Genomic DNA, 22,621 nt, shown 5'->3' with positions numbered 1-22,621 from the left:
GAATATATCATCCCATTCCTTTCTAGCTTTTAGGGTTTGTGATGAAAAGTCTGATGTTAGCCTGATTGGGGCTCCGTTATAGGTGATTTGACGCTTCTCTCTTGCAGCTTTTAAGATTCTCTCTTTGTCTCTGAGTTTTGCCAATTTGACTATAACATGTCTTGGAGAAGACCTTTTTGGGTTGAATACGTTTGGAGATCGTTGAGCTTCCTGGATCTGAATATCTGTGATTTTTCCTATATCTGGGAAGTTTTCTGCCCCTATTTTGTTGAATATGTTTTCAATGCAGTCTCTGTTTTCCTCCCCTTCTGGGATACCCATGACTTGGATATTTGAGCACTTAAGGTTGTCTGATATCTCTCTCAGATTTTCTTCAATGCCTTTGATTCTTTTTTCTTTCTTTTTGTCTGCTTGTGTTATTTCAAACAGCCCATCTTCAAGTTCAGAGGTTCTCACTTCAACTTCGACAAGCCTGCTGGTTAAATTCTCCGTTGTGTTTTTTATTTTGCTGAATAACTTCTTCAGTTCAGCAAGTTCTGCTACATTTATTTTCAGGACATCGATTTCCTTGTACATTTCCTCTTTCAGATCCTGTATACTTTTCCTCGTTTCATCATGATGTCTAGCTGAGTTTTCTTGTATCTCATTCAGTTTCCTTAGAATTATCACTCAAAATTCCTTGTCAGTCATTTCAAGGGCTTCTTGTTCTATAGGATCTAGAGTTTGAGATTTATTAACTTTTGGTGGTGTACTTTCTTGATTTTTTGTATTTCTGGTATCTTTTTTTTGATGTTTATTCATTGTGGCAGGGGGTTTCACAGTCCACAGGTTTGAGACTATTGACTAACTAAGATGTTGCTGTGGTTGCCAATTTGGTATGGCTATGTCCGTGACTGCTCAGTTGGCCTCTAGTGCCTTGTGTGTGTGGTTGCCTCGGGTCTTGGGCCTCTCCAGGGTGCTATCTCTCTGGTCAGCTTGGACTCTGCTGGGCTCCTGGATCATGGGGTGGTACCTCAGGGTGTGTGGTCTCTGCTGAGCTTCCACTTCCCATGCAGGACTTCTCTCTGTTCTGTGCGCTCTGGCACCGGCTGTTGGATCACGCAGTGGCGACCCCACAGGATGTGTGGTTTCTGTTGAGTCTCCGCCTCCCTAGCCCGATGTCTCCCTGCTTTGTGTGCACTGGCCTGGGCTGGGACGTGTCTTCTGCAACCCTCGTCTATCAGCTGGGCCTTCAAGACCCTGCTTGGCACCGCCTCACCCAGGAAGTCTACCAGGTTTCTGCTAGGCACAGACGACCGGTCGCTCTGGGTGCCTTTGTAGCACTGTGTAGATCTTTCTTGGGACTTATCACCTTCCTCCTGGTATCGTGGTTATTTGTGCACTTGTCTTATTTCCCACACCAGAGTGTGAGTTCCTCGGGGGAGGAGCACACAGTTCACCTTTGAATCCCCCCAGTGTAGACCGAGTCCGTTGCCTGCCCGCAGTCACCTCTCCGGCAGGTTCAAGCGAACTCGGCAACTCTCCAACCACACTATTCCTAACCAGAAATTGGTTAGGCGTTTTTCCGAACTGGTGGCTGCAGAGATGGTATCTGCCTCCCGGTAACAAGAAGTTTACTGGGGGCCGGAGTCCAGGGTGCGGTGGAGTGAGAGTCGGCCCAGCCTGTACTTCCTTGCCCTCCCAACACTGTCTGGGGATGCCCCATGACACCAGCCCCGCCAGAGAACCACAGAGGGAGTGTGAGGGGAGGCCGGCCTGTAGGCCCGGGGAAGCCCCATGCTGGGGCAAGCAAGTGGGAAGGCTCAGTGAGGAGCTGAGCTCACCCCCTTTCCTTCTTGTGGCCCTGCCATCCCCTCCAAGTGTGGCACCACCCACATCCAGCTAGTAAGGGAGAATGTGGTTGTGGGTGTGCCTCCCCTACTGAAAAGGCTGGGTATAGTGGCACAAAGCTTCTCTGATCATGTCCCATTCATGATAACACATCCGCTTGTAGGGAAAAGGAAGGCTGGGAAGTTTAATGTGGCTGGGCAGGTGTGTTCCAGTGAAAGTGAACTCAGAGGGACAGGGATGGGGTGGAGTAGCTATTGCATCAACCATATTTCATAAAGGTGATAGGAGGTTTAGGTTAAAATTAGGACTATAGTGGTTTTCTTATGATCCATCTTCTATAAGGCGAAAGGGTGGTTAGGGCTAGGGCTGATTTGGGGGCTGGGGCTGGTGGGGCTATCTTGGCCATTCTCTTGAGTGTCATAAGGCAAAAGAAAGCCAAAGCACAGACAGCATCCTTTCCCTTTCTTTCCTGGGTGGGCAGCTGATAGGAGCCTCATCAGTGCCTCAGTTCGGTGGCTGTGATTTTCTGATGTAGCCCATGTCTCAGGGATGACCGAATGCTGTCCTGAGCCATTTTTCCCAAGGAAAAGGTGCATGTGATAAATGGTTTTTTCATCCTACTCATGCTTTTTAAGTAATGCATCCTCCTAATAAATCAAGGACTTCCTAGTCTCACTAATGGTTGATTGATTCTGGGCTCAACCAAAATGCCATCCATGAGTTGCTGCTCAGAATCTGATTATTTCACCAACAACATGGCTGTACGTTAATTTTTTAATGAAGATTCACGTTCTTTTACTGTACAACTCATTGGCATTTTCATATTGATAAAACATCCTATGTGCACATTTACTTTAAAAGTTGGACATTATTAACATATGTTCAATGAACAGACTTAGAACTCTGTGATATACCAATAAGTGCTTTACCATTGTGGGCATTGTAAAGATTCCATAGGGCTACTGCTAACCTATATTGATTAGTATTTATGGTATATGAAACAAATAAAATGTATGACTTGTTAGAAAACGAAAATATATGTAATGTATACATTCCAAAAAGTGCCCTTAAATTGTACTCAACATGTTTTGTGAATATTTATAATCAGTTCTTTTAAATTAATTTTTTTCACTGAAGCATATATTTTTTTCATTGAAGCATATCTGTGGGGTACAGAATTGAATATCAATACTTGTGTGTAATATATGATGCTCAGATCAGGATAATTACTATATTTATCATTACACAATATAATCATTTTTTGTGGCTCTTTACCCATTTCTCGCTAACCCCTGCTCCCCCTCCCTTTTTCCCTCCTCTGGTGGCCTCGGTTCTGTTCCTTGCTTTTGAAAGTTCAATGGATTATTGCGATTGTTGCATCTTTCTTTCTTTCTTTTTTCATTTTTTTTTGTTTGTTTTTTAGCTCCTGCTTATGAGTAAGGAAATGGAGTCTTTCTCTTTCTGGCATATTTCACTTAACATAATTTTCTCTAAGTTCATCCATGTTGTTGCAAATGACAGAATTTCATTCTTTTTTTTTATGGCAGAGTAGTATGCTATTGTGTATATATACCACATTTCCCTCATTCAGTCATCTGTCAGTGGACATATAGGTTGGTTTCAACTCTTGGGTATTGTAAGTAGAGCTGCAACAAACGTGGGAGTGCAGTTATCCCTTTGACATGATGATTTCCATTCCTTTGGGTACATAAGCAGCAGAGGATTGCTGGATCATATGGTGATTTTATCTATAGTTGTTTGAGAAACCTCCATGCTGTTTTCCATAACGGCTGTGCTGATTTATAGTCCCACCAATGGTGTATGAGGGTTTCCCTTTCTCTGCATCCTCACCAGCATTTGTTATTCTCTGTCTTTTATATAATGGCCAGTCTAACTGTCATGAGATGATATCTCAATGTGATTTTGATTTGCATTTCCCTGATGCTTATTGATGATGAGAATTTTTTCATGTGTTTATTGGCTATTTGTATATCTTCCTTTGAGAAATGCCTACGTAGCTCCTTTGCCCATCTTTTAATCAGGTTACTTGTTGTGTTTACTGTTAAGTTCTTTGAGTTCCTTGTATATTCTGGATATTAATCCCTCATTGCATGCATAGTTTGCAAATTTTTCTCCCATTCTGTAGGTTGTTTTTTTGCTCTGTTTCTTTTGCTGTGCAGAAGTTTTCTAGATTGATATAATTCCATTTGTTTGTTTTTTCTTTTGTTGCCTGTGCTTTAGGGATCTTATTCATAAAGTCTTTGCCTGGTCCTACTTCCTGAAATGTTTCCCCTGTGTTTTCTTTTAGGAGTTTTATAGTTTCAGGTCTTATATTTAAGTCTTTAATACATTTTGAGTTGATTGTGGTATACAGCAAGATTTATGGGTCTAGTTTCATTCTTCTGCCATGGATGTCCTGTTTTCCCAGAACCATTTATTCAAGAGTCTGTCCTTTCCCCAATGTATGTCCTTGTTGCCCTTGTCAAAGATCATTTGGCTCTAAGTATGTGGATTGAATTCTGGGTTCTCTATGTTGTTCCACTGGTCCAAGTGTCTGTTTTTATGCCAGTACCATGCTGTTTTGGTTACTATAGCTTTGTAATGTAATTTAAAGTCAGATAGTATTATTCCTTCAGCTCTATTTTATTTTTGTTCAGGATTGCTTTGGCTATTCCTGGTCTTTTGTTTATCCATATACATGTTAGGATTGTTTTTTCTATTGCTTGATTAATGTCATTGGTATTTTGATGGGGACTGCATTTAATCTGTAGATCATTTTGGGTAGTATGGACATTTTCATTGTGTTTATTCTTCCAATCCAAGAGCATGGAATATTTTCCCATCTTTTTATGCACTTTTTAACTTCTTTAAACAGTGATTTGTAGTTCTCATTTTAGAGACCTCTCACCTCCTTGGTTCAATTGATTCCTATGTATTTCATTTTTTTATTGTTGTTGAATATTGTAAATGAGCTTGCTTTCTTGATTTCTTTTTCTGCTAGTTTGCTATTGGAGTACGAAAAATGCTATGGATTTTTGTGTGTTGATTTTGTATCCTGAAACTTTACTGAAATTGTTTTTGAGCTCCAAGAGTTGTCTTTTGGCAGGGTCTTTAGGTTTTTCTATATGTAGGATCATGTCATCTGCAAACAGTAACCGTCTGACTTCATCTTTTCCAATCAAGATGCCCTTTATTTCTTTCACTTGCCTGATTGCTTGGCTAGTACTTCCATTTCTGTGTTAAATAGGAGTGGTGACAGTGGGCATCCTTGTAATTCCTGTTCTTAAGGGAAAAGCTGAATGATATTGGTGGTGAGTTTGTTGTATAAGGCTTTTATTGTTTTGAGATACTTTCCTTCTATACCTAATTTGCTGAGATTCTTTATCAAGAAGGATGTTTGAATTTGGTCAAATTCTTTTTAATGTGTCTATTGAGATAATCATATGGTTTTTGTCCTTGATTTTGTTGATGTGGTATATCACATTTATTGACTTAAGTATTTTATACCATCCTTGCATCCTTGGGATGAATCCCACTTGATCATGGTGTATGATTTTTTTGATGTGTTGCTACATTCTGATTGCTAATATTTTGCTGAGGATTTTTATGTTAATCAGAAATATTGGCCTGTAGTTTTTTCTGTTTTTGTTGTATCTCTGTCTGATTTTGGTATCAGGTTGATGATGACCTCATAGAATGAGTTTGGGAGAATGGCCTTTGTTTCCATTTTTCAAACAAGTTTGAAGAGAATTTGTATTAATTACTCTTGAAAGATCTGGTAGAATTCAGCAGTAAAGCCATCCAATACCTGGGCTTTTCTTTGTTGGGAGACTGCTTATTACTGATTCAATCTCATTGCTTGTTATTGGTCTTTTCAGGTTCTCTATTTCTTCTTTGATCAGTCTTGGTAGTTTATATTTATCCAGATATTTATCCATTTCCTCCAGGTTTTCAATTTTGTTGGCATGTAGTTGTACATAATAGTCTCTAATGATTCTTTGTATTTCTGTGGTATCAGTTGTATTGTTTCCTTTTCCATTTCTGATTTTTGTTATTTGGGTCTTCTTTTTTTAGTTAGCATAGCTAATAATTTGTCTGTTTTGTTTAACTTCTCAAAAAACCAATTTTTGTTTCTTGATCCTTTGTATCATTTTGGGGACTCTATTTCATTCAGTTCAGCTCTGATTTAAATTATTTCATTCTAAGTACTAATTTGGGGATTAGATTATTATTGTTTTTCTAGTTTTTTTGAGGTGTAGATATAGATTGTTTATTTCAAATCTTTATTTTAATGTAAGCATTTATTGTGATAAACTTTCCTCTGATTACTGCTTTTGCAGTATCCCACAGATTTTGGTATGATGTGTCTTTGTTTTCATTAGTTTCAAGAAGATTTTGATTTCCTATTTAATTTCTTCTCGGACCCATAAGTTGTTCAGGAGAGCATATAGTTTAACTTTCATGTATTTGTATAGCTTCCAGAGTTTTGCTTATTATTGATTTCTAGTTTTAACCTGTTGTGGTTTGAAAAGGTAATTGAAATGATTCCAATTTTTAAAAATTTGTTGAGACTTGATTTGTGACCTAACATGTTCTGCCCTGGAGAATGTTCCATATGCTGATGAGAAGAATGTATATTCTATAGTTGCTGGGTGGAACATTCTGTAGATATTTGCCAGGTCCAATTGGTCTAAAGTGTAGTTTAAATCCTATGTTTCTCTGTTAATTTGTTGCCTAGATGATCTGTCAATTGCTGAGGGAAGGGTGTTCAGGTCTGCAACTATTATCATACTGGGGTCATTCTCTTTCCTTAGGTCTAATAGTGTTTGCTTTGTATATCTGCGTGCTGTAGTGTTGGGTGCATATATATTTATGACTGTTATGTCTTCTTGTTGGATTGATGGCTTTATCATTATCTAGCAGCCTTTTTGTCTCTTTTTATGATTTTGGTTTAAAGTCTATTTTATCCATATAAAAATAGCTATACTCCTGCTCATTTTTGGTTTTCATTTGTGTGGTATAACTTTTCCATTTCTTCCCTATTACTCTATGTATGTCTTTACAAGTGAAATGAGTCTCTTGAAGAGAGCATATCATTGGGTTTAGCTTTTTAATTCAATCAGCCAGTCTTTGTCTTTTGAGTGAGGAGTTTAATCTATTTGCATTTAAGGCTTTTATCAAAAAGTATGGTCTTAATCTTGGCATTTTATCAATTTTTGTACAGATGTCTAAATATCTTTTGTTCCTTTCTTCCCCTTTTATTGTTTCTCTTTGATGTTTGTTGAATTTTTGAGGTGGTAAGATTTAGTTTCTTTCTCTTTCTCAGTTGCATTTTTGTTCTACCAGTGGTTTTTTTCTTTCTTGTGTATTCATGGTTGTGATTATCATTTTTCAGATTCCAGGTGCAGGACTCCCTTGAGGATTTCTTGTAGGACTGGTCATGTGGTGGTGAACTCTTACAGTTTTTGTTTGGGAAGTATACTATTTCTCCCTCATTTCTGAAAGATAGTCTTCCTAGATATAGTATTCTTGGCTGGAAGTTCTTTTTCTTTTAGTATTTTGAATGTATTACCCTATTTTCTTCTGGTCCGTAGAGATTCTGTTGAGAAGTCTGCTGTTAGTTTGATGTGGTCTCCCTTATAGGTTAGTTGATACTTTTCTATAGATGCTTTTAGAATTCTCTCTTTGCCTTTGACCTTTGCCAGTGTGACTATAATGTGTCTTAGAGAGGATATTTTTGGATTGAATTTGTTTGGGGATCTTTGAGCCTCCTAGATCTGAAGGTCCATGTCTTTCCCAATACTAGGAAGTTTTCTGTTATTATTACATTGTTTTCATTGCCTTTTCCTTTCTCCTCTGCTTCTGGAACACCCATGATTAGGGTGTTAGTGTGCTTAAAGGTTGTCTGCTAGCTCTCTCAGAGATTCTCCACTGTTTCGTTTTTTCCTTTTCTTGTCCTCCTGGATTATTTCAAAAAGACCACCTTTGAGATCAGAAAGCCTTTCTTCTGCTTGCTTTAACCTGTTGCTTAAGATTTTGGTTGTGTTTTTTATTTCATTGAATGAATCCTTCAGTTCCAGGGATTCTGCTACATTCCTTTTTAAGGTATTAATCTCTTTGTAAATTTCCTCCTTTATATCCTGGACATTTTTTCTCATTTCATTTTGTTATGTGACTGAGTCTTCTCATATATCATTGAGTTTCCTCAACACTGTTGCTTGGAATTCTTTTCAGTCATTTCAAGAGTTTCCTGCTCTATGAGGCATAGTACTTGAGAATTACTGTAATCCTTTGGTGGTGTCAATTTTTTTTGGGGGGGGGCGATATTTCTAGTATCTCTACACTGATGTCTACTCATCTGGTAGAGCAGTTCCTTCTGTTACTCTGGAATGAGCTTTGAGAACAGAGACTTCTGCCTCTTTTTCTGTGCTCAGTTGGTGTCTCTCCTTGTGTCAGTGCAGTTGAGTGGGTGGCAGGCTGCCTAGTGGCTATGAGTGCTACTGTGGCAATGAACTGCCCTTGTGGCAGCTGTTGCTATGGTGGTGGCTGTGTTGGACCATCCACATGGAAGTGGTGTTTGCAGCATGCTCCTGACTTCTGTTAGGTGTTGGGACTACATGCAACTCCTGCCTGGGTCCACAGGCTTTGTCCTGCCTTCTGTCAGGTGGGAGAGGGTACCCATAGGTCCTGCCTGGGTCCCTAGGCATGCTCCTGCCTTTTGTCAGTTGGGGGAGGCTACCTGTGTCTCCTCCCTATAACCAGTTTTCTGATAACTATCTGATTATCTTTGAACTGGGATAGAATGTAATGATCTGCAAATGCATGGGCATCTGCATGCTGTGTGTCTGCTGCATGCAATATAAAACCATCCCTTATGAGCCATATTGCTTTGGGAAATCAGCACCAAATGTCACTTTGATAAGGAACAAGAAACAAATGCATCTATTTTATGAAACATTCAACAGAAGTTTTGGTGTTATAAAAAGTCTGAGCCTCCATTCAGACGTGTTAGAAATCAGACTTCATGTACTTTAATGGAATATATTTTTTTCCTTCTTCTGTCTCTTAGCCCCTCTTCCCCAAGAAGAACTATGAATGCTTGACTAGCTGCGAGTTCCTCAAGTACATCCTGCTGGTGAAGCAGGGGGATTGTCCGGCTCCGGAGAAAGCCAGTGGGTTTGCCGCTGCCTGTGTCGAAAGTTGCGAAGTTGACAATGAGTGTTCCGGGGTGAAGAAATGTTGTTCAAATGGCTGTGGACACACTTGCCAAGTGCCCAAGACTCTGTACAAAGGTAATGAGCAAAGCAGAGTATGTGAAGAGACTTCACGTCACAGGAGTGTGTGTGCCCAGGGCAGGGTGTCAACCATAGATATGAAAAGTCCAAGAAATACAACACTTTAAGAAAGTTTACTTACGCCATATGCACACATCTTAAAATATTCATGGACCACAGAGATCATCCAAAATAAACTCAAAATGGGGCAGAGCAAAGCATTAATATTAATTCTTTTTTAATTTAACATATATGAAGGATAGCAGCAATTTATGAACTGTTTTGTATTTTTCTCTAGTAAGAATAAATCAATTTAGCTCTACTGGGTACATTGGAATAAATAGATTTAAATTCTTGGAAAATAGGCTAGAGATGGGGTACACTTGAAAAACGCATAATAAGGATGCTGCTATTGTGATTTTTCTGTTGGCATAATCCAATGACAAAAGCATCATTGTGTAGACTTTAAATATTTTGATTAGTGTTTTGAGATCCTAAACAAGGGAATTGCCTCCTTCCAAAAAATGGAGAGTCATTCAATTTATCAAGCAACTTAGCAGATGTAGTGGTTTACATTCAGAAGCAGTTTCTAGAGCCCTTAACTCCTTCGTACTAAGTACTACTTGTTTTTTTCTGTTAATGGGACAAAATTATTTGATGCCAAACTGCTTCTGTTATATTATGTATAGTTTTGGATACACTCAATGTACACTGTGATAGGTAACATTTTGTTATTTTTTTCTGCTCTACTTTGAAGAGTAAAGAAGAATGAATCAGTAGGCATTATTCATTACAAATATGAAGAAATGTCTTCCTCTCTCTCTCCCCTCCCCCTTACACACACACACACACACACACACACACACACCAAATACATACTATTTCAAAATACTGGTAAATTAAAAAAAAATATGTACAAAACAGTATTCAACAGCAATGCCAGTTTTGAATGATGTGCTGGCTGACTAGTTAACCCTCATAACAATCTGCATCTCCCAGAAGTAATGTACCTGCCCCATTCCTGTATCTCCCCCTGGGAAATACCCTCCTCTGAAATCTCTGTAATCCATCCAGTTATCCTAGGATCATTGGAAACTTAGCATAAGTAGTATGTCTCAAATTCAAAATAATTGCTGCTTCCTCTTCTTACTGGGTGATATTTCTTTAATGGATTTAAAGTTTTCTTATTTTCATGCCTTTTATTATAAACCACATCAAATCACTTTTACAAATTCTAAAACCACTTAATTTCTAAAAAGTCTGTTATTATAGATCATATGCTATTCATTGTTAGCATTTAACATAAAATAGGATACTTTAAGAGGGATTGTTTTAATCACATTTGTAAAACCTATAGCGTTCTAAAAGTTGGGCATTTTAAAGTGGTAATATAACTTAAAATATATATTTTTTATAAAAACATTGCAGAGTCAGTATGAATTTCAAATATGCCTATTTTACTGAGGATAAGAGGAATATTCTAGGAAATGCCAGAATAAATGATTAATTATGCAAAGACACTTGGAATGTAAATGCTTAAGTAAATAAGATGGACTTTTTATTAAAGTTCTGAAGTTGCTCTTCTACTACAAAGTAACTCCTAACTTGGATTTTTGTGGACAGAAGGAATTCATGGAGAACTAACCACAAATGGAATAAAAATACTCTGTTGACCTGACAATGACTTTTGCATAATGGGCATTTTAAGGCGACTCTACCGTTAAGTTGAAAAGGTGTATATGTACAGGTAGACATTTTTCTCTTTCTTTCTTCAGCAGCCCCTCTGAGAAGGCTGGTTTCCACATCCTGGGAGCATTTCATGGTACCAATGAATAAGTCAGTGTGTGTAAGCAAAAGGAAGTCAGCCTTTCAATGGCGTCTTAGCTGAGTAGCCATTTGAAGTCCCTGCTGGCATTCCTAGCAAGGAGTTCAGCCGCTCAGACACTCTGAAAGAGGACAGTAGTGCTCTCAGCCCCAGGGAAAGCCTCCTGCTGACCAGCCCTTGTCTTGGCAAGGGCCCATTCAGATGACACACATATCAACCTTGGCAATCTTGGGGTCCCAGTAGTGACCATCTTTCCTACCTTCTGATTGCTTTCTTACTGCCCAGAACAAACTTGCAGAGGAGGCTCCCTTCCTCTCCCTGCTTCTGCTGGGTCTGTGGAACCCTTTTCCTTAGGAAGAGTTGGATCCGTGGTCGATTGAGATGAACTAGTCCTGCTCTCAGTTTGCAACTGCTGAAACTGAGGTTGCAGGCTGTTCCTAAGTGATTCAGTAGTTGGTAGCAGAAATATATCTAACACCTGCTCCCACCTGGACTAGATGTCCGTGTCATTCTTTTTTTAGCAGGGGGAGGGTGGCTGGCTGGTACGGGGATCTGAACTCGTGATCTTGGTGTTATAAGGCTGAGCTCTAACCAACTGAGCCAACCGGCCAGCCTCCCTGCCATTCTTTTAGACTGTGTAGGACACTCACCTAAGCTTTCACTTGGCATCATTGTATTGTTATTCTGTAGGTCAACCAAAAGATATGTCAGTATCTTTTTAACCTAATGAAATCACTGGCTTATCAATCATTTTAGGCTAATGAATAACACGGGGTTTTTTGTCATTGTCATTGCTAATTACTTTGTAGAGCTGAAATATTTAAATTAGATACAGAGTGCACGTAATGGAGAACCAAGTTCTATTGGACAAATACGGAAAAACTGTAAGTTCCTTATGAGCTTCTTAATCACTGGTTATTGACTTATTAGAGCGTCATCACATAGTAGTTGCTGTTTGAAAATCCTGACGAGCATTTTCTTAACATTTTCCCCAGTTTAAGTTTAAACGTTTAAGGTGTCACCTGGATCTGCAAGTACTGATACCTTTCAGTTGAATAAACATTTATGGAGTACCTGCTATCTGCTACGATCTGTATTGGGCACTGGGTACCCACATGAATATGACACCAACACAGTAGTTCTTTACTAAAGTAGTCATGCACACAGCACTCATTTATGTGGGAAAATCAGTTTTTTTAAATTTTCACATAAATTGATATGTACTAGCCCCTGAACTATTTTTTCAACTGATTGCATATTGGATTAATTTTTAAAAATTAAAGATTACAGAAATGCAAAAATACTTTCAGTTTGATCTGCTTTTGTGGAAGGGAGAATGTGGGGGGAGATACTGATTTTTAGCTTCAAAAGCTTTATATTCTGGAAACTTGGGTTATACTGAATGAACTGCTCTTAGCTGATACTCATAGGTTAATTTTATAGACTACTGTTACAGTTTGAAACAAACAACAGAAATCCTTCCTTTTACTTTTTAAATAAAATTATTAGCAGCAAAACAGAAGCCCTGAAAAGGTTAAAATGAATGGAGATGCCTGAAAGTGCTAGTTCTATAAAATGCAAACCCTAATATAGTTGTGGAAAGTTTAAAGAGCTTATCTTCTGCAGGTAGGACATAGATGATTGCATTTTGTAATATTTTCTTTCTCTTCCTGTTATTAAGCCTGTTTTATGGCACAGTTAGACAGTCTTCCCTCCAGAAAGTAATATGTTTTATTATTTTAATGCCAAATCCAACTGCCTCTCCTGGCTTCCAACTGTGGTAATTGGTTTGGATAGGGAAGGGGAAAAACTAAACACTTTTCCAAACATAAATATAAATAAACATACAGATTAATCTGTGGCTTTCAGTTATCTATGTTTACCCGTTGCCATGGATGAACCAAGAATTAATTTGGGTGTCAGTTTATTTCTTGCCAGAAAGACCTGATAATGAAGTTAACTTAATATTTCTACAAATATCTTAACATATGAAATATTTAAACTTCATGCCTTTAGAGATGGACTAAATGCAACTTCTCACGAGTGAATTGAATGTGTGAATTGAATCTAGTGGTCCAGTGCCTTAACGTGATGTCAATACAAATTCCTAGAGTACTGATTATTTTTATGAGTGATATTAAGTAATGGCTAATCATTGAATCACTAGAACATTTTATCTTGCTACATTTTAATGCCATTTACATTCAACACAGAAAAAGTTTTACACTAGTAATAAAATCTAACAATGAATATGCACCTGCTGATTGTTTACCATCATCAGTGTATTTTCAACATTTTTTAAAGCATTGGATTTCTGTTCTTTTGCTTTCTCCGTAATGCTTTTTGCCTTTTAAAGGGGGAAAAAAAACCCCCCAAACCTGTATTGTCATATACTGTGGGGTGCCATATGATAACACTTTTGAATTTTCAACAGAATAGTTTAGATTTCAGATGACTAATTTGTTCAAAAATAATTTTAAAAAAGAAAAATTTGAATCGCTTACATAATGGAATGCACACGGAGAAGAGACCCAGCCTCACATCTGGTTATGCAGTTGGGATACTGGTTCAGCTACCGCAGGCTGTGCCGTGCTGGAAATGTGAGGCCGGGGTCTTGATGGGTTGAGCCCATCTGCACACAATTACCACAGAGCACGAGAGTTATTTCCAATCAGCGGCGCCCACTGACCCCAATGCAAAGCAGATAGATGGATGATTTCTTAACATGCAAATTGCTGGGTCACTGTACATGATTATTAAAGAGATTTTTAAATGAAGGAATTTGAAACTGACATCACCCTGATGCTCATTACGTTCAATTAAAGCTGTTGGTAGTTCAATAATGTTCAAGATTAAAAACCATGTAGCAAGGGGATTTGGGTTCTTGGATTTGCTTCTGAGTTTAGCAGCCACAGTATGTGCTGTAGTGGTATGTACTCTGGAGGATTATACATTGGAAAGCCAAGGAGAAAGGTGTGCCCTATGGTTCAGGAACTAACTGGCCATTTTCTCTTTTCCATGTACAAAGAAGTCCAGTGAATCATGAAATATTCTCCGAAGCTATTGTCTCTTCCCATATCTGTGTAACCCTCCATTAGAAGTATCTGTCTAGCACCCGTCTGCCCACATGGAGTGCAAGAATAATGCAAAACAATCATATTGTTGAGACTGGCTTTCATCACTCTGAACAGATTTGGGTGGCTTTTTTCTTGACACAAAAAATAGAGAGCTATTTCTGATTAAAGCCAATCATCAGTTAACTTTGGATTTCTATCCTGTCAGGAATCGGTCTTTTTTTTTTTAACTGTCCTGTGGTCCATGCAAAAAAACTATTTTATTTTGTAAAAACCTTAACATTTTTTTTTTAGCATTTACTCTTTTTTTTAAAAAAAAGAGCCTTGTGCCCATGGTGGAAAAGAGAGATCTGAGTTCATTGAAAGAATATATGACTGAGAAGGTAGCACAGAATACCTGCGATAGCTTTCTCCCTTTCCTAAGTGACTTTCAAGCAGAGAGGGGTTTACCAAAGTTGCAAATGTTTGCATAAATGTTCCAGTATTCCCTCATTTCCCCAGACATATCTTGAGCTTTTCCTTCAGCAAACATTGACTAAACATGTGCCATTGCAGAATGTTCTCTTCTGGGACACTGTGAATTGTGGAAATGAAGGAGATGTGGTTCTTGACCCCTGGGGGCTACAGCTTAGTGGGGAAGACATCATTAAACGAGCTTGCTGCAGCAAGAGGCTGTTAAATGCACATCTTGACAGTTATAGGCTTTACGTTCAAGATGAGCCAAAGAATGCAGCCTTTGTTTCCACTTGGGAAGTTGAGGGGAAGCGTCCCAGAGGGGTGGCTTTTGGTTGAACCTGGAAGTATTCAAGTGTCTACGGTCAGAAAATAGAAGGAAAGACATTTCAGAGAGGGGGTGGGGAAAAAAAAAAAGGCCATAAGCAGGGCATGGTAATATGGGGTATCTGGCAGTGGGTTTCTGAGATAGCTAGGTTTACAGATAGGGCTGTGACAAAAATGTATGACGTACTGAGAGATAATTTGAAAGATGAGTGGGAGCTTATCATGCCTGGAAGGAAATGCTGAGAAGTTTCCCTTCATTCTATAGAAATGGTTTGAGAAGGAGAGAATCTCACCTCTGCTTTAGAAAAATAACCACAGAATACTGTGAAGAGGGAATTAGAATAAAGACATGGATGTGCAGGGAGATGGGTTGGAAGGCTACTGCACAGGTCTGGGCAAGAGGTGAAAGGGAATAAAGGAGGCAGGTCACCCTGGAGACAGAATGATTTGGGAGTTCCCCAAAATATACTGTGCAATAAAACAACTAGATGGTGGTGGGTTATATTAATCCATTTCTGTTGCTTATAACGAAATACTTAGAACTGGGTAATTTATAAGGAAAATGAAATTTGTTGCCTACAGTTTCTGAGGCTGGGAAGTCCAAAGTCCAGGGAACACATCTGGTGAGGGTCTTGGTGGTGGCGACAGTGACCCAGGGGTCTCACATGGCAGAAAACTGCAGAGCAGAGAGTGAGAGAGTCACCTCTCATGTGCTCTCTTTTAAAACTCTCAGAACTGTGCCCCTGATCACCATTACTAATCCATTCACGAGGCCTGGCCTCTTCAAGGCCCCACCTTTCAATTACCATCATGGGATTTCCCATCCTCAGCAGTTACAGTGGGGATTAAGCTTCTAATATATGAACTTCGGGGACACAGTTCAATCAATCCCCAGCATAGGAGCAAGAACAAGTCAAAAAGGTTCTAAGATCCCTTAGATAAACTAAAGACGAGGTTGTCATGAAGATATATATTACGGGAGAAGGGGCATATTTTGGGGAGAGGAATTTGAGAGGAGACTTGTGCAGGGAAACTTAGCAGTCAGGTGGAAAGGTGGCCTGCAGCCGAGCCAGGGAATGGGGTAGACTGGAGAATCATTTGCTTGGCAGAAATATTCCAGTCATCAAAGTACTTGTAATTGCCATTGTAAGATTATGCACCTAGAAGACAAGATTATGTCACAGCTTGAATGACATTCATGTAGCGACACAACAGGAACAAAGTTGGACTTGGTGAAGATCTAGCTAACCAGCAAAGTTGAGGACATTAGAGTAAGAATGTCCAAGGGATTTGCAATCTATCCAAACCCCCTCTCTACCTCTCTAAGTGGCTTTTCCTAATTTGAAATGTAGAAAGAGGCAGAGAATTCAGAGGGAAACCAGAGATCAGATCATAGCTTCAGGCAACCTACTTAATCTTCACCTGTTCAGAACAGAGATAGTTAACTCTTCACCCTGTTCACAAAGTCACAATAACAATCTTGTGAGACAAGTTTATGGTAAACTAAAGGGCAATATACAGCTATAACCCATCAGCAAATCAAAACAGAGCGTGCAAATAAGTGTGGTAAATGTGTTCTCTAGAAAAAAAAAAGTTGTAAATCAATGACCTTTGACCATACATGAATATGCTATTTTTAAAGTATCCAGCTTCATCCACCTAAATATTTGATGACTTTAAAATCTCCCCAAACAAGACTTAACATGAATTAAAATCAAAACAAAATGAGTTGAAATTCAGCCACGCCACCAACATCAATTCCTATTTACATTTGGTATTTATACATTTTTCAATTTCCTCTCTGTTTAAACTTAAGAAATGGAAAAAGAAATACAGCATTCTGAGCTAGCCTTTTCACATGAGTTTTTAATGCGTTAAGCAAATACCCATCTCCACAGAAATTATTGACTGTCACTGGTGTTCTTGGTGTTGATGGCATTAAACATCATGGCATCATGGATTCTAATTTGGTCATATCCTATTAGTGTTGTAAATTGGTTTTAAATTTCCCTTTCTATAATGGCTGCTATTTTGAAACATGGTTCTTAAATCTATCAGTCACCAGACAACTTGCATGTACTGTAGGGGGAAAAAGAAATCAGAATGATTAACTACTTTAAAATGAGACACCTGTGAGGGACTTTTGAAGCAATACACTCACTCATGCCAGAACCAAACATTATAAATTCATCATTTTCCAATTTTAAACTATTAAGTCTACAGGGAGGACCCCAGCAATCAATTGGGGAATCCAAAAGACTCACACTTTGGAGATCACTCTTGTGAGATTTGACCACGTGAGAAGGTTTAACTTTGCAATTTTTTCCTTAAAGGGAAAACTCCCTGAGCTAGAAAGGAGAGCAAATCTCGGAACCCCAATACGATGACCTTAGACTATATCAACAGAAACAGAGTATGTTAAAAATGGGAAAAATGACTTGAAACTCTTTTATTCCTCCGTATTAACCTCAGCTGAAGCAATCCGGTAACCTGATTTCTTCAGAAGAATGCACATGAAAGGGTCGCTCTATAGATTACTAGGGAGAAAATGACTTGTTCAGAATCAGGAATCAATTTAGATGCTCTTTAAAGAAAAAAGGAAAAGCTAAAAGAAAGGGGGCAAATACTCTTTTGAGATATGATGGGCTGAACTTGCTGTCAGAAGACTTCCAATGTGAAACCCTGTTTGGAGAGGCCACTTTTATGAAGGCAAATATCAATTTGACTCACGCACAGATTGTTTTAATTGACATGGTCCTGTTTCAGGTGTCCCCCTGAAGCCCAGAAAAGAGTTACGATTTACGGAACTGCAGTCTGGACAGCTGGAAATTAAGTGGTCCTCGAAATTCAATATATCCATTGAGCCTGTAATCTATGTGGTACAAAGAAGATGGAATTATGGAATCCATCCAAGTGAGGACGATGCCACCCCTTGGCAGACGGTGGCCCAGGTGAGTGCTTCACAGATTTTGTTTTTTCTTCATGCACGTGCATAAAATTAACTTGGAATGCTGCAGTCAAAATACCTTGACCACAGAAATAATACAATGTGGAAATAATGCCATGCATGTCTGCTGAAGAGAAGATGGGCTCTGTAGATGTAAATTGATACACCCAGAAACTTGACAATTGGCTTGATTTGCTCATAATATACACGGAAGGGAGATAATTTTATAATCTGATTGTTGACATTTATTTTTTCCAAGAACTGCATTTCCCTCAGCTAGACTCAAAACCAACTAGAGTTGGGGAAATGCAACACTGTTAGGATTAATTTGATATTTAATAATCTAAACGAGTTTTCTTCTATTTCTTCTACGTGTAAGCCTTTGTCCCACCTGAGGACTTTAGTAGCAATAAAAGTGAGTGAGATTCATATCGCAAAACTGCTTAGGGGGAGCAGCCAGCAGCTCATAATTCTTTGCTAAGTGCTTTCTTCTTTGACTTAGTCAACTTAAAGACTGATATGCCACCTCGATGGCACCTCTCCCAGAGTTTATCTAAACAGTACTTCCTCTTCTGTTTTGCGGATGAGAAAAGCAAAATATTTTCTTTCTTTTTAAGAGCTGTTAAATGGACTACCAGCTGCAAAAAAAAAAAAAAAAAAAGAAAAAAAAGAAAAAGAACGAAAACAAACCTGCATAGATATAGAAAAAGAAGAAATTCTCAATGTGAAACTGCTTCATGCATTTCAATAACTAAGATGACTTCTCCACATTTATGTCTATAGGAAAAAATTCTCACCTTAAATTGTAGTATCTCAAAGGAGATAAACACTAAAATAAAATAAAGACCCCAAAATAAATGAGTGAGAAGTTTGATGTAAAAGAAACATCTTAGATTTGAAAAAAAAAAAAAAAACCTGGTCAAATAAAATTAGTAATTGTATTGTATACCTATTTTGTAAAAAAAAAAAATGCTTCAATAAGACATAAAACTACTCAGAATACAGCTTAAAATTCCATTTGATTTACATGGCATGCTCCCATAAATAATGGTGCAGATTTAATTGTAAATTTTCCAAATTATTTAAAAATTTATGAAAGCAACTGATAATAAGATTATCTCTTTTATCCCCTTGTTTTTGGAAAGAGGAAAGCTCTTGAATTGTTATTATTATTATCGTTGTTATTATTTTTGCTAGTTAATGCCACATGTAATTTTTTTTTTCTTTGTCTGCTAAATGCTATGGACACCGTGCTGGCTTTAAGTTTTTTAAATTCACAACTAAAATTGTAAATGATGAACTCAGCTGAAAGAGTTGTCTCAAATTCAGCCAAATCAGGTAGAAAGCTATGCTTAGTAGTTCTTGCTCTTTCTTTGATCTCAGAAATGTTAAGCTTCTTTTAGATATTGATGTAAATGTTACAGACAGTACCTTTTAACGAGTTATTATAAGCTGAGTTCTGGGAGAGTTCGAGTTCCCCAGGTTCATTCCCAGAGCCAAGCTCAGTTTGGCACTAGGTGTAGTTGAAGGTGGCATTTATTTTTCGGAATTTAAGGCAAGGTTTTCAGAACTGCCAATGAAAATAATCATGGAATATTGTTGAAAGCAGGTGAAAGGTGTGAAGACTGTTAAAGTTATTTGACATCCTGGGATTCTAGTGGTAGAAACAAGAAAACATAAAAAAGAAAAAAGAAAACAAAAGAAGACGCAACAATCACAACAGTTCCTTGGACTTGTTAAGACAAGTGAACAGATATGATGTTGATGGGGGGAGGGGAGAGTGGGAGGGTGGAAAAGGAGGAATTGAGAAAGGGACACGAAAATCAACTACACTGTGTATTGATAAATTTAAAAGAAATGGAATTCAGTATACAAATATCAATACTTAAAATACATACATATGTTGCAGAGTAAAAGACACGTGCTATTTCAAAAAACCATTTGATGTGGGGTGAAATTTTTCAGCCTAGGATGGGGTGCAAGTTATATAGTTATCTCCCACATGATCATCCATGTTATAATTAAACATTTGTTCAATATTGGGAAAAAAAATTAGACATTTTCTTTCTATAATCTAAAGATGATTTCATTTTCTTGTCTATAACATAATGATCACTATCCTTCTATATTCTTAACTGATCAAATCCCTCAAAGGCTGTATTTAGTCACTAGATTTGATAACAACCCATGCATTTGTTATAAGATTTTGACTTCCAGCAGTGTTTTACTCTTTGGGGTGAAATATCAGAAGTTCCTTGATGACTGATAGCTCTTTTGTCACTGGGTGTGATAAGCTGCTCTTATCCAGAGAGAAGTCAAGGCTGAGTTGCACTGGCCATGCATTAGTGTATTTTTTTTTTAACACACCCAGTTGACATGTTGTCTGTGCTCTGTGACATTTCCCCTCAGACCACAGATGAGGGGATTCAACTGACTGACATAAGACCCAGCAGGTGGTACCAGTTCCGCGTAGCTGCTGTCAACGTGCACGGGACCAGAGGCTTCACTGCCCCCAGCAAGCACTTCCGCTCTTCCAAAGGTCGGTCTTCCTTTTCTGCCCCGACACTCACCTTGCTCCTGGGCACACATGGAATGCAGATTCCTTGTCTCCTCGTTCATATTTATGGTTGGCCAACAGGTGGCTTTGCTGTTCTTGGGGAATGGGACCAGATGTCTCTGAAGGTACCCTGTAAATTTACGGTTAGGGACATCACTGGGCTTTTACCATCAAGGTGTCACAGAAGATAATGGAACAGGATTTTCTCAACTGTGAAGTGAGGGGGCTTCCATTAGCAACTTCTGTTATGTTTTTGCTTGAACATATTCCGCATCAAGCATTATCCAATTAATTTCCTGAGAGAAATGCTGAGCTTTAGGTAATTCAGACTATACAGACTTTCTTGAAACAATTGTTAAATTCAGTGTGAGTTAATCTCTTAACATCCAGAATTTAAACTCCTCCTGAGTCATTTGATCATGGCTTTAATTTTGTTCGGTATTTATTTCATTGCTATTTTAAAACCTCTGTGGAATAAGATGAATAGTACGTTACAATTCTGGTTAGTTAAGTCTGTGACAGTTGAAGGACATAATGTGACCAGATATTAACAATATCTTCAGGTTTATTTCTCTACTTGTGTCTGTATGGCTGTGCACCTTCTAAATTAATTAGACATCTGCTTGACTAATCCTCAAGATCTGGTTTCATAGATACAGATGAGTCCTATTGTTCATTTACTAATCAGGAGTTATCTTCTTACACAGAAGCTAATTTAGATTTATTTCAAACAAAATGCATTGTGGTATGAATGAATAAAGTAAGACATAACATCGATCATATACCTTCCTCTGGGGAGGCTTAATTAAACTGGCTGCTATAAATTGCAATGTCTGTTCTATGATGTGAAAAATGGGTATGTCTCAGATAGTCTGCCCATTTCTCACTTTATATTATTGCTGTTACTTTCTCTGCACTATTGTAGGTCTCAAGTGGAAAACTTGCAATCAAAATAATTTAATATTTGGATTGTATTGCAGTGTATGTTGTCGATTTTTAAGTTTCCTTTAAAAGTCATTTCTTTTAAAATGAAAGTGAAGGTTTTTTGTTTCTGCTCCCCCCCACCCCCCAGGGAGGCAAATATACAAACTAAGCTAGATGTAAAGTAAAATTATAAATAAAGATGTCAAACCTCATCTTAAGACTCTGTCTACAGCTGGCTTGACAATTTACAGAGGCAAGTGAAATAAACAATTAACAGTGGGTGATCGATAAAAGGCTTGAGAACTCTTCACCTTGAGTTTCATGGTTCAAATATGATCCAGACACATTGTGGTCAAAATGTGCTACCATCTGTTCAGCTGCCTGTAGGATCTGGACTGGTGTTCTCAGAACAAGGCTGCAAATTCAGACGTCAGACAGAAGTGGTTCCCAGCCTCCGGAGACAGATGTTGAATTACCTCTAAGAGCAGCAGCACATCCTGCCTGTCGGAGCTGCGGCAGGTGGCTTTGCTCCCTTGATTCCTCAACGAGCCCAGCTATCACAAATCCTTTATACCTGGGCAGAAGTCCTTCGACAGTCCCCAGGGCTGGTCATGGGAGTGCTCACTGGAAATAGAAGGGTCATACTGTCACACACTTCCTAGTATATCTCAGCAACTTAAGGGTCTAGAATTAGAGCTCCATCCCCTGAATTTAGGTTGGCTTTTATTGAATGAAAATATACCATTTTCTGAAACATTGCAGTCATCATTAAAATGTTGTTGTATCTCCCACTTTTGTAAATATGCCCCAAATTCACACTTCCATACGTCTCATTGTGAGGAACATCTCAGGCTTTAGTTCTGGCCCTCTTACAAACCAAAACTGTCTGCACAGTACTCATAGTAGATTGTGTTACGTTTTCAGGGAAGATGCATCCCAGAGTGATGGGAGTAAAATCAATCAGTTAAAGGGTGGAGACACTTTTTCCAGGACACGTCTGATGCAGCCACATCTTCCCAACTTACACAATATTATCAATGCAGAAAAGAGCCTGACTGGGAAAAAATGTTACCACTTTATTGAAATATAATTTACATGCTACAGAATTCACTCATCTTAAAGTATAAGCAACGCAGTGATTTTTAGTATTTACTGAGCTGTACAATCATCGCCTGGTTTTAGAATGAGTTCATCACCACAAAAAGATCCTTCGTGCTTACTGGGAAAATCTAATGTTAGAAACAAGGTTATTTTTTGTGCCTTGTTTTATTATTCATGTTTCTCAACTGCAACCCTATGAGAAGGATGAATATCCTTAGCTTTAAGCATCTCCCTTAGAAAAGCCTATTTGTAGAAAAGGGCCTAAACATAGCCATCTCGTTGATTTATAAATAATTACTCCCATTTTGG

General features: G+C 38.3%; 1 protein-coding gene across 1 annotated transcript in view; it reads left to right on the top strand.

Annotated features, from left to right (window-relative positions):
* LOC134368947 (anosmin-1-like) overlaps positions 1-22,621 on the top strand; it is a 177,938-nt gene that overhangs the window by 119,382 nt on the left and 35,935 nt on the right. The window contains exons 4-6 of the mRNA XM_063085184.1: positions 8,900-9,122; positions 17,550-17,734; positions 20,140-20,269. Of these exons, the coding sequence (XP_062941254.1) occupies positions 8,900-9,122; positions 17,550-17,734; positions 20,140-20,269 (538 nt within the window). The remainder of the gene's footprint in view (positions 1-8,899; positions 9,123-17,549; positions 17,735-20,139; positions 20,270-22,621) is intronic.

Source organism: Cynocephalus volans, chromosome Y (assembly GCF_027409185.1).
Source record: "Cynocephalus volans isolate mCynVol1 chromosome Y, mCynVol1.pri, whole genome shotgun sequence".
NCBI classification, from domain to species: domain Eukaryota; kingdom Metazoa; phylum Chordata; class Mammalia; order Dermoptera; family Cynocephalidae; genus Cynocephalus; species Cynocephalus volans.
The sequence above is the reverse complement of the archived record's forward strand: the minus strand, read 5'-3'. Positions and strand labels throughout refer to the sequence as shown.